The sequence below is a fragment of the Pocillopora damicornis genome, chromosome 9 (genome assembly GCF_964200805.1).
Source record: "Pocillopora damicornis chromosome 9, jaPocDami1.2, whole genome shotgun sequence".
Lineage (NCBI taxonomy): Eukaryota > Metazoa > Cnidaria > Anthozoa > Scleractinia > Pocilloporidae > Pocillopora > Pocillopora damicornis.
Window position 1 is genome coordinate 21,407,420 of NC_142678.1, and position 12,087 is coordinate 21,419,506.

Below are 12,087 nucleotides of genomic sequence, written 5' to 3' on the forward strand. Positions count from 1 at the left end.
GGATTAAATGAGAATTTGAAAATAGTAGATGCGTATTGTTAAATGGCGATCATAAACACCCAGGGGTCAAACCTTAAAAGAGAGGGTGCAATTTGAACTTTATTTGAATTACTGAGTACAGGGTGGTAAACCAGACATAAGTGGAGATGAAAGAGGAAACTAACAAATACAAATTGGGAAAGAAAAAAAGTCAGTGGTATGCTGATAATTTCTCCCTTTTCAGCTGGCCTGAGACAAACAGAAACACGCTGAGAGCTTTATATTTGATGTTTATTTTATCATTTTTTTTATCATAATTACAGAAATATTTCTCCGAAACTGATAATAGTGTTCGCTACCGATATTTTCATGTACGTGTGTAACTTGCGCTCAAATACTCTAATTTGTCTCATTCGTCTAACTCACACTTTCCCAGAAGTATGTGACGAGTGAGTTAAAAATTTACTTCAGAAATCTCCTTAGTACTATTAAATTGATTGTAAAATGTCAAATTAACTCCGAAATCGTCAGTGGAAGGTATATTTTGTAGAGGTACTGCACGCCTTTTCATAGATATAGCGCGCGCGACCTTGGCCCGGATTTGTGCACCTCGAAAGAGGCGCTTCTTTCTATTGAAATCTTTCAACGCCTTCTTAAATTCAGAACTCCGAAAGCTGTACAAAACGGGGTTAATAGCTGAATTAAGATAACCCATCATGAGAAAGATCCACTGAAGATAGTATGGGATCTTTGAAGCACACGTCCTGCACAGAGCGTTAATGATGCTAAGAAATGAGTGAGGCAACCAACAGACCACGAACGAGAAAACGATTAGAAACGTTGTCTTGGCTGCGCGAATGTTCCTTCGTTGTAGTTTTCTGATGAGGATGGCTTCATGTTGTAATCGCATGGATTCAACGAGCTGTTGTTCTTTTTGGGGTGAAATGGCGTTGTCTTGGACTAGATTAGTAGGTCTTGTTGGGTTTTGATGAGTCTTGCCATCTCTGCGGCCAGCTTTCTGAGTATGCGACCGCTTGATTGCGAGACAGAACATTCTGCAGTTAAGAAGGGAAGCTATTATAACTGGTGTCACAAAATTTATCATCGAACTTAAGACTGAATAAGTCAAAGAGAGGTTGAAATAACAGTATTCATCATAAACTCTTCTTGGAAGCCGTTTCCAGCCAAAGACTGGGGCGAGTGAAAAGAGCACGGAGTATGCCCATAAACAGCAAACGACTATAGAGGCGCGCCTACGAGTCATCAGTGGCGATGCCTTGTAGATATCCAGAGGTTCTTGTAGGAGTCGGTATCGATAAACTGTCAAAGCCAACAAGCTGAGAATGGACGTGGGTACAGCAATTAAGTATGTTGTCGTCCATACATTGCACATGATCTCACCATGTCTCCAGCGCTTGAATGAAATGATCTGCTCCAAGTCAAACGGCATCACCAGACAAGTTGTTATCAGATCAGAAACTGCCAGGGAGAGGATGAAGCACGAGTTGATGGACTGCCGTAGGGATCTGGTGCTCAGTATGACCACACAAACTATGATATTTCCCAACAGCGAAGCGATGATGATGATGACGTAAATTATGGAAAATGTCATCATAGTTGGTGAGACATCAATATTATGAATGGTTGGCGAGGCAGTCGAGTTAATCGCATTTTCTGACTCATCCATGGCAAACAAGAACCTCTCTTCCTTGCTAGGCCTGCAAAAATAGAAAACGTAGGAGACATTGCTGGCTGTGACAATTACAATTATATAATAAGCTCAGTTATGCACGCATTCTGATTGGTTCTCACTTATGATCTATTGGAGGACAGACGTATAGATGACGTCGTCATTAAAACTTTTTTATTTCTTTATCATATAAAACGAATAGATTCGCCGTGCGTCTGTTCAGTAATAGATCAGAGAGGACGTCAAAATGTGGTAGAACATCGGTGGCACACGAGGCGCAGCCAAAGTCAAAGGTTGTATGCTGAAAACGACCCTGCCCGTAGAGTAACTACTCCATCTCCTGTTAATTTGTGTTTCGGATTGCAGCAGTTGTTGCACTCCAAATGAACGTGATTTGTAATTTCCTCCCTTTAAACATTACAGTAAAACACTCTCAGATTATTTTCCATTTGAAAGAGGATTTACATATCAAATACCAAGAAGCCTAAAAGCTTACTTAGTTTTCCTCAAAAGAACTCTTCAGAATTTATTCATTACTTTCCTTAATATTAACATTCTCTGAGAACTGAAAGAAAAGGTTATCAGAATGAAGATGTTTTTTGGCAATAATCATACAGTGCTCAATTACATTGTTCTCATTTTCAATTCATGGTCATTTTATCAAATATATTTCAGAGTATTAGGAATGACGAATATTCTGTTCAAAAAATAACTCTCTGGCAGACCCGTGTTTGACAATTTCCTCCCGTCACGGTTATTTCGTATATAACTGTTCTGAGGTCTAGAATGTTTTAGTGACTTAGTCTTGAGATCAGCTGTAATCTTCAAGAAGCCAGAGATACGTGCGACCGACACACTGAGCAGAAATGAACTGTTCGTTTTTGCTGAATGAGCAAGCACGAAAACAGCAGGCCTTGAGACCTTCGCTCTGACGAAAGGCTAACGCTCAAGAATCTCTATGGTGGTCAATTCACTTTATCAACTCAGTTCATAAAACCAAGTAGTCTGTGGCTCGTTTGCTGGAATAAAACTATTCTAGACATCTCGAGAAGGCTAACTCTACTCTCCGCTCTCCGTCCTTACAAGTCAACAATCCTGAGAGCTCAAACGGTCACTGGATGATTAGGTCGTCGTATGTACGGATGTATTGGATTATTAGGTCGTCGTAAGTTAAACTTGAAAAAGAAGAAATTCACAATTTCTTGGTGAAAGTCAACTTCGAAATTGAAAGGTTATCATTGTCATCAGAACACTTGTTTGCACCTTTGTAACATAATCACCATTTGTTGTTCCCTTTATTGCTAACTATGGTAACTCCTCAATGCTTTCCCACAAGAGTGGCGTAGAGAATTGAAACTAAATAGGACTTCTATCTACGGAAACACACAATACCAAAATCTAAGTAATTTCTCCCTGTGGGTTGATGGTGAACAGAAGACTTTACAGAAGCTTTATTCAAAATCATTGTACCAGATTTTCGTCTCTAAGATATCTAGTATATCAACTGCAATGAAGAAATACGACAAAGCATTTAATACAGACACTTTTCATCTTGATTGGGAGAAGATTTATTTACTGCCTTTTAAAACAACTTTGCATACCAAACTAAGGGAGTTTCAATATAAAATACTAAATAGAATCTTATACACAAATGTTATGTTGTTTAAATTTAAGAAAGTAGACTCCCCATTGTGTTATTTTTGCGAAAAGGAGTTAGAGACTTTAGAACATTTGTTATTTTATTGTCCAAGAGTGCATGCTTTCTGGGATGAAGTCACTGTCATGTTAAACTCACAGGGCATTACTTCGAAGTCTCCTGATATTAAAGATATTGTTTTTGGTTTTTTTGACGCGCCTAATCATGACAATGACGGAATCCTTCTTAATTATATTGTAATAGAAGGTAAATATTTTATTTATCGCACCAAGCTAAATAAGACTTCTCTATCCTTTAAATCCTTTTTTGAAAGAATTAAAAGTACGTTTCAAATAGAACGTTTTATAGCCACAAAGAATTAAGAGTACGTTTCAAATAGAACGTTTTATAGCCACAAAGAATTAAGAGTACGTTTCAAATAGAACGTTTTATAGCCAGAAAGAATAATAAACTTGAGATCCATTACAACAAATGGAAACCCCTCCTTCAACTGATAGAACAATAGCTGAACTAATTTATTATTTATATCAATACGCGATGCCTCTTTTTTTTTAATTTTCTTTCTTTCTTTTCTTTTATTCTCGTAGTCCAGTGTAGTGGTATTTTCTTTGTGTAATAGAGTAGTGTAATGTAAATTTATGCATGTAGAAATTTGTGATGTATCTTGCGTACTTGTAAAAACTGTAAAAACCCAAAAACAAATAAAATAGAAAAAAAAAAAAAACTCAAGTGTGTCACCCTCGAATTTCTGGAAATGCATTGGAAGACAAAGTTTTTGAATCATACCTGTCTTTGAGTGAGGAAGATCTTAGGATCTCAAGAGAGAGTCTTGATCCAGGCTGTTTGACTTTCTCATGGCAAGTTTCAGGTGACTATAAATTTGATGAAGATGTTTACACGCCATCGCCTCGAATAAAGTTTCCATAACGATCGATTGGTAATATTATTCACAATTCGGGCTACCACTAATTGCAACTGATGTCAATTTTTTGACAGCAAAACATTGATAACGACGTTTAAAATTGAAAAGAAACTGGCTGAATAAATGAAAATATAGTTTTACCAACCTCAACTTAAGTTAAAGTCATTCTGCCGATAAATCACCAAAGAATTTCGCCTTATGAACATTCGGTTAATACGACCACCTTCTCGTCGCAACGTCCAACGTTTTTGTGCTCGAACGAATCGAGAGTCCTGACAGTTTTTACTTTACAGCTTACGGCCAGTTAATCTAACCATTTAACGGCCAAATTTACAAGGGATCTTAGTTTTCGTGGAACTGAGCTTCAGCTGAGGCTGACTACGAACAATTACGTTCAGGATGAAAAAATGTCTTGAGTTGAGTTACAACAACGCGCGCTTAATTGTACCTGAGATGTGAACCCACAATAGAGAACAAGAAAAAAAAGAGAAAAACTCTTTCAATAATTGTCATCTTGATTTAGGATAATCTAGGTTTTATACTCTTTCAAATGAATTATTTTGTGCTTAATAATTTGTTTTTAGAATATTTTCACTCATTTGTCAAATAAACTTCTCAGGTCCGCTCGGTCAAACGACATAATTATTGGCTGTTTTGCGTTTAGTTTACTATAATGACCACTTTTAAGTCGCCATGGATGTCTAGCAAGCCACCTGGGTTTACTTTTAATGTGGTTTTTCGAAATTCTGCTGCCACTTTTCCTCTTAGCGTTGAGAAACAAACCGAAAAAGTTATAACTATCTCGTCTTCTTGGCCCCCTTTAATACTCCTTTTTACTTCAAATGGTGCTGTATCGAGTTAAACGATATTCTGGGCTTTTCATTTTTTTTTAATACGAGTCAATTTATACTAAAACTTATTCAGTTTTTTCTCTGAAGAAATGAACGGAAGAGGAGTTTTGTAAGGCTTCTAATAATAATTATTACTTTCAAAAAATACATTAGTCACCGATATCACAGGTGCAAACAACATCAAACGGTCATAAACCGTGTATTTTGGTCGCGAAAGCCAATTTCAAAATAAAATTCAAAATTAACAAGTTCGGTCCGAGTGCCATATAATGACCTATTCGCCCACCTTGCTTGAGCCGCACTGGAGAATATTGGCTCTCATACTGTCACTGAAGAAGTTCCCTCTACAAATGAATGCGGGTGACTCGTTCTTAGTTAGATAGCTAAATGCAAGGCTGGATTTGAATTTAAAACAAAACAAAAATTGAGGACGTGACGAGGTGGCGAGTACGCAAATAGACTTATGTAATGATATTTAACGAAGTTTGACAGCATGTCTCAGAATCATCGCGTACGACAAAGGATGTTGTTTGAAAATGGAGAAAGCGTCATGCCTGTAAACGGAAAATAGTACTGCCTACGGCGATCATTGAGTGTTTAGCGGTCCTCTGTCAGCTGTTTACGTCTGGAAACGAAAACGTTCACACTAAATGCGAAAAAAACCGATGTTTGCCAACTGATTTAAAAATATTTTGAAGTTAGGAAATTTGAGTCACCTGTTACCAACTAGTCATAACCATTACAGTTTCCGAAAAAAGAAACCACATACACTAATTTGAAAATGGGCCTTCGATATTAATTATCCAAAACATATTCATCTTGGAAATTCGCCAGTTTTATAGGGTAAGTTGTTGTTGCTATAATCAATACTGTGATTGGTGGATTTAGCTGAGTGAACGTAATCAACTGTCCGATTACAACTCCACAGAGTTATTAGTGAAAAATAATACAGCTAATGCACCAATTCACCCTTTGGGCTTTAGATTTCACGTGTAGTGTCAAGTGACTATTAGTATAAACAAACCCCGAAAGTTCGGACATTGCGTCGAGTTCGTAGCACATGAATTTGACAAATTTTCTTACATAACTTCCCACTTTCAAGAAGCGTTTCTTCGCTCAAAATTGACATCTTTCTTTTATCATTTATTTGATCATTTATCAAGCAAGTAGTTATTTTGAAGAATGTCACAGGAAGAATTGCGGCATGGAATAATCGAACTAGTTCTGCGTACAGTGATGTATCTGATCACGTATTGTCTGGGAGTTACCTGCGTAGATTGTCGAATAGACCCACGTCTGACAGGAAATTAGTGCCCACAAATTGCTGTAGAACGTAAGTAAGCATTGATTCCCAAAAATAAAACGATTTCAACTCTATGAACGTGTACGATTTCAGTTGTTATGTAAGTGAATACTTAAACATAATGGTTACATAATGCTTAACACCCTGAAAATACCTGATCAGACTCATCGCCGTACGCAGAACTAGTTCGATTATTCCATGCCGCAATTCTTCCTGACACATTCTTCGACATGATCTACTTCAACGGCAGCGAAGTAACAACTTGCTTGATACATAATCAAATCAATGATACAAGAAAGATGTCAATTTTGAGCAAAGAAACGCTTCTTGAAAGTAGGAGGTTATTTAAAAAAAAATTGCCAAAGCCGAAGTTTGGAGTCGTGTGCTGCGAGCTCAACTCAATGTCCGTACTTTCGGGGTTTGTTTACACCAAAAGTCACGTGACACTACACGTGAAATCTAAAGCCCAAAAGGTGAATTATATTTGAGGAAATTGTAATGATTATGTCAATGCCAATTTTATTCCATTCATGTGTTCACTTTTTCCGTTTTCCTTTGCTGTAACATGATGACCGGTATGAACTCACTTACGTTCTGCACTCCGGTGAAGCCTTCTATTTAGGGTGTAAACATTGTCGAGCGACAAATCTAGATCCCTGTGGTTACAGCAAGTAATGGTAATACGAGTACCGTAAGAGAAAAAAAGGCAGTCCATGACTTACAATAGTTGTGTAGAATATCAGTAAAAATGCAATGTAGTGTGAAATGTTTAGAGAGGTTGATAAATAGCTCATGTCAAAGCCAAACTTGTGAGAAAAGAAAGACTTGGTCAGACGAGAGTTTGTGCACTGGGCAACAGCAAGCCTTTTATTTGTAGTGAGGCTGAAGGTGACATTACTGTTATAGAGACCAGTACCTAGTTAGTATAACAACAAAGCAATTTAAATTTGAAAAGCAGCAAGGTTTGTATCATAACAAGGTCACCCTTAGCCCCACTCCTGTTAAAAGGCTTGGCAACCAAATACACAACTTTTAATGGACTATTGACAAGTTGGGGACAGGGCAGGAAATTAATAGAATATGTACATGTATTTAATGTGCATCAACTGAATTTTCACATTATTCCTCTCGAGTCTGAAGGTAGTAGGTTCGAGCCCTGGCTACGTCGATTTTTTTATTTGTCTTTTCATTCCTTTCCTTTTTCTTCTTTTTCCTTTTCAATAAACATTCTTATTTATTTTTTTTAGAGGGCACGATAACAAATCCTGCAATCTGAGTGGTTCTTTACCCGGTCAGTATTTTCCTATCTCTGCCCACGGGCCACGGTAACGCTTTCGTGAGTCGCCGAGTACATCCCAACTTTCGTTACCATTTTTCATAAATATACCTCGTTTTTCCGGCTGGGTGGTATTTTTAAGCAAACACATCGGCCACTACCTCAAGCCGATAAATAACTAATGAATCCTCTCTTTTCTCTCTCTCAAATCACTTTGGTTGACAGAAAAACATTGGTTTCAGAATGAATTTGTGTAAGCAATAGCGTCCTTACGTCGGTTGACAAGCGGCCTATAAACCGTCTGCAATTAATTTTAATCGTTCACAAAAAATAGCTAGAAAGTTAAAACGTGAGGTACTTGGTTACAGTTAACTGAACGATGGAACTTTCATTTATTTAATATCTGAATCTTCTCAAACAATTTTTCGTAGTGAAAGAGCGAGAGAAGTTTTAATTTCAGTTCTACAACAAATATACGCTCCCGGAGAGTCTTTCCAAGTCCGTTCAATTTGGACATTTGTACCGTAAACAAAAAATTTCGTTCACAAAAAATACCTAGAAAGTTAAAACGTGAGGTACTTGGTTACAGTTAACTGAACGATGGAACTTTCATTTATTTAATATCTGAATCTTCTCAAACAATTTTTCGTAGTGAAAGAGCGAGAGAAGTTTTAATTTCAGTTCTACAACAAATATACGCCCCCGGTGAGTCTTTCCAAGTCCGTTCAATTTGGACATTTGTACCGTAAATTGCACAACAGAAACTGAAGGAATTTATTGAGAAAAGGCTGCCTTAAATCCCCTTGTGTCTCGTTGGAGTGTGCCATTCGAATTTAGTTTTTGTGGACGAAAGACCAGATTTACACACGCCATTGCAGCAAACAAACGAGTAAACTCTCACAACTTCAAATTAAAAAATTCGAATTTACTCACAATCATTTTCCTTGCCGTTTCCATAATGAACAGAGGTAAATCTTCGAACATGAATGAGTCGTCGATCAGAGTGAATAATACTTTTCGTTAGATCATTGACTGTTTTTGAAGAAAACATTGTCGTGACAGTCCTTGCCAAACTAGTTCCGTTGTTTTTCAAATCTTCTTGCGCTTTTTTCTTGTTACGCGCTCTCTAATTGACAGGTGTCAGATTGTGACAGATACTTGTAAAAATAATGTTTCAAAGTTTGTTAAGAAGCCTTTTAAATCACCTTTATCGTTGCGGAAATGAAAATGCTTCGGTGAGGCATCTCTCTTTAATTTGCATCACCTCTATTTTAACCAGTTACTCGGTCAAAAATTGTTCAGTTTATGGAAGATCTTGCCGTATTTACAGCCCTAAATCATTCGGGTTCTTTCGGAAAGAATCTCGTCAAGTTTAAAAAAAATAAATATGTTATTTACCGGCTAAGGGTCGGTCCGTATGGTGAAAAACTGTCAACCTCGGTCTTGAAATCAAGGCAGTTCGGAAAGCCGTAAAACACTAGAACAAAAATTTATATTCCAAATCGGCACCCTTAATCCCCACGGAATCAACGAGCGCTTTTTTTAAAATATGACCTTCGTAATGGACCTTGCTCACCATGGAGTTTCTGTGTCTCTGTCCCACGCTCGGGACAAGACGAAACACATCTTTGTCAAAAAAAATTTTTTCAAGCAAATAAATAATTTTCCTTTGTTTTACGCTAGTCTCTGGCCTGAACCCTAAACTTTTAGTTTATGAACTGAACGGGCAAAGCCGCGACATTTTCAAATATCCATTCAAACAGAAATTGCATGGATTCTAACTTTTGGTATTTTACATTTTTTCGCGGAATAGAGTTTGCGAAGGCAAAGAAGAAACGACCAGGATAGGACCAATTTGTAACTTGTTGATTTATTTACGGCACCAAACTTAACTGTTGAAGGCGCTCCGTTTACAGACCCCCGCACGAAATAGAGCTAGCTGTATTTCTACATGTGCTTCGGGGTTCATAGACTTTTTGAATGGCACCACAGGAATCAACTCCATGCAAAGAAGATACAAGATATTATTTGGTTGACATTAGAAGCAGAAAGTTTTAATACATTTTTTCTGAATTCATTTTCATTTTTCAAGTCGCAGATTACACTAAAGAGGAAACCATGGTAACAAAATGGACACCGCTAAGTTGCCGTTAAGTAGTTTATTTTATTTTTCTTTCTTCTAACTGTTGTTTTTATTCTCATATGGTAATACATTTTTAAATAATTTCTTCAAATCATGTATTCAAAATGTATGCCACAAAGCAATAGTTAAACCGAAGATCCGGTTTAACCGGTGCTAAAAGTTTCTAAAGCTCTAAGTTTGAACTATATACCTTCTAAATGCAAGTTAGCTCACAAGGCTTCAAATTCCCGAGTAAAGGAACTTATCTCGTTTTGAGAAGTAAAAGTTGGTACCTGGCTTTGACCGGAACCTGTATTTATTTTAATGGACAAAATTAAGAAATATCCACAATTCGGCTCGATTGCTCAACCGGGACTTTCACGTGAAAGACCTGCCTTTTTGTAGGTCTCAGTGTAAAAAGCTTAGCAAAAAATAAATCCTTGAATATTGTTGTGAATAAAATACAACAGCGCAGGACTCAAACTAAGATGCAATTTCATCGACCCTCTGACCAACATAGAAGCAACTGAAGAGCCGCTTAAGACCTCGTCGGTAATTTCCACAGAAAACGAAACAGATAAATGGGTTTATGGCGCAATATGAGTTGGCCAGAATGAAAGCAAAACCTGTAAAGTATTGGATGCCACAAGATGCTTTTATGTCTAACGGATAGAGGACGATGATACTATATGGCAGCCAGCACACCGCGAACCCTAACACGATAGCAATGGACATCTTCAAAACATTTCGCTCTCTTTGTAAACGTTGTCCCCTCGCGTTGGCTGATTGCTCGATTAGAATCTTTTGGGATTTTATTTTAAAAGCAACAACTAGGTAAATTATGCTGATCAATATCAATGGGGCATCCAGGAATAGCACGTCCATAGCCATAACGAGGTTTCTATAGGACGAGGGCACTTCAAAAGAGTTGTTTCTTTGTTCCGCACACATTGGCCTATCTGGATGACTGACAAGTTTCCAAGAGGGGCCAAGGAAAGTAACGGCCAAGATCCAAGTGGCGGGAATGACGAACTGGCACTTCTTGGAACTGATGAGTGGGGCACATTGGGGAAATACCACAGCCCCAAATCTATCCACGGCGATCAGCACCAGGCTTTGGACTGATACAGCAACGGAGATCTTTACTGAAAAGAAGACCAACGTGCACAGGGGTTGGCCAAGAGGACCGCTTGTCAGCCAGGGGCCGTTGTATAAAACAATCAAATCCTCAGGAATAAGGAAAATCGGAAAGAGCAGATCAGACATAGCCACGTTTACGATTAAAAAGTTAATGGGTTTTCTCAGGGATTTCGTCTTGTAGACAACTATTGCGATAAAACTATTTCCAACCAACGAAACAACAAGTTGCAAACAGAATACCACGGTGATTCCAACCCTTCCAGCTTCTTGACTAAAGCACCTCGTTTCATTCATAGTTGCAGTAACTATTGCCGACCTTCTCAGAACTGTGAGATAGGTTTTCTCTTCAGCCAGTAGGTATCTGGAGGCTACCAATACTCTATTTAAAGAAAGTACATGTAATTATACTCATCTATCATACGTATATACGCATCTCTAACTGCTGATCTTCCTATAACCATATTAATGTCATTTTTTATTAATATATCAAACAGATTCCTTGTTTGCACGCGTTTGTTTAGAAATAAATAAAAAATAACGTCAACATGTGGCATTAAACTAAATGGAGAAAGAGAAAAGTTTCCTTTTTTTTCACCTTATTTTCCATTTTTTCAGGTTTCACACTGAACCGACAAATATAGTATTTAAACTGACACGAGTTTAGATTACTGAGGTTAAATGCTTAATCTATTCTTTCGATTTTATCATATTTGTATTCTTTTTGTAATACGTCTTGATCGAAAGACTCTCATTATCGAGTAATGTTTTCAAAGCATTTACTCTGATCCTGCTTTATTTTATTTTTTCTGTTGAAAACGTTCCGACCTAAAGCCGTTAATATAATTGAATTTGTGCCTCTATGCCTTGTCCGCAATTTTGGTCTGTATGCAAATTGTAGCCTACAACTTCTCTACAACTGAAAACAAGTGTAAACTTATGAAATGTTCATAATGAATTGACTGTAAAACATTTACTTGCTTGAGTATCAAGCAGTTGTCCAATGTTCGTAGTGGTATGATAGATGTTTTAATCTCCTTCAGAGTAACACGATCTGAGGAAAAATCAATTTTGTAGATAATTGTGCATCGATATAAATACGGAACATATCAAGCCTAGTGTAAGGGCACATTTAAAAAGTGCTCAGTGC

At 37.4% G+C, this 12,087-nt stretch overlaps 1 protein-coding gene across 1 annotated transcript; it reads right to left on the reverse strand.

The window, feature by feature from the left end:
- Positions 1 to 256: 256 nt before the first annotated feature.
- LOC149040620 (alpha-1A adrenergic receptor-like) lies at positions 257 to 5,525 on the reverse strand. The gene is made up of 2 exons (XM_089182559.1): positions 5,386 to 5,525; positions 257 to 1,697 (listed from the first exon to the last, which is right to left on the reverse strand). Exon 2 carries the CDS (start codon positions 1,664 to 1,666, stop codon positions 434 to 436), a length of 1,233 nt encoding a protein of 410 aa, XP_089038685.1. The 5' UTR covers positions 1,667 to 1,697; positions 5,386 to 5,525; the 3' UTR covers positions 257 to 433.
- Between the last annotated feature and the right edge of the window lie 6,562 nt (positions 5,526 to 12,087).

What these genes read in the sequence shown, in the direction of transcription:
- LOC149040620 (XM_089182559.1), bottom strand. Translation starts at nt 1,666, where the DNA reads ATGGATGAGTCAGAAAATGCGATTAACTCGACTGCCTCGCCAACCATT.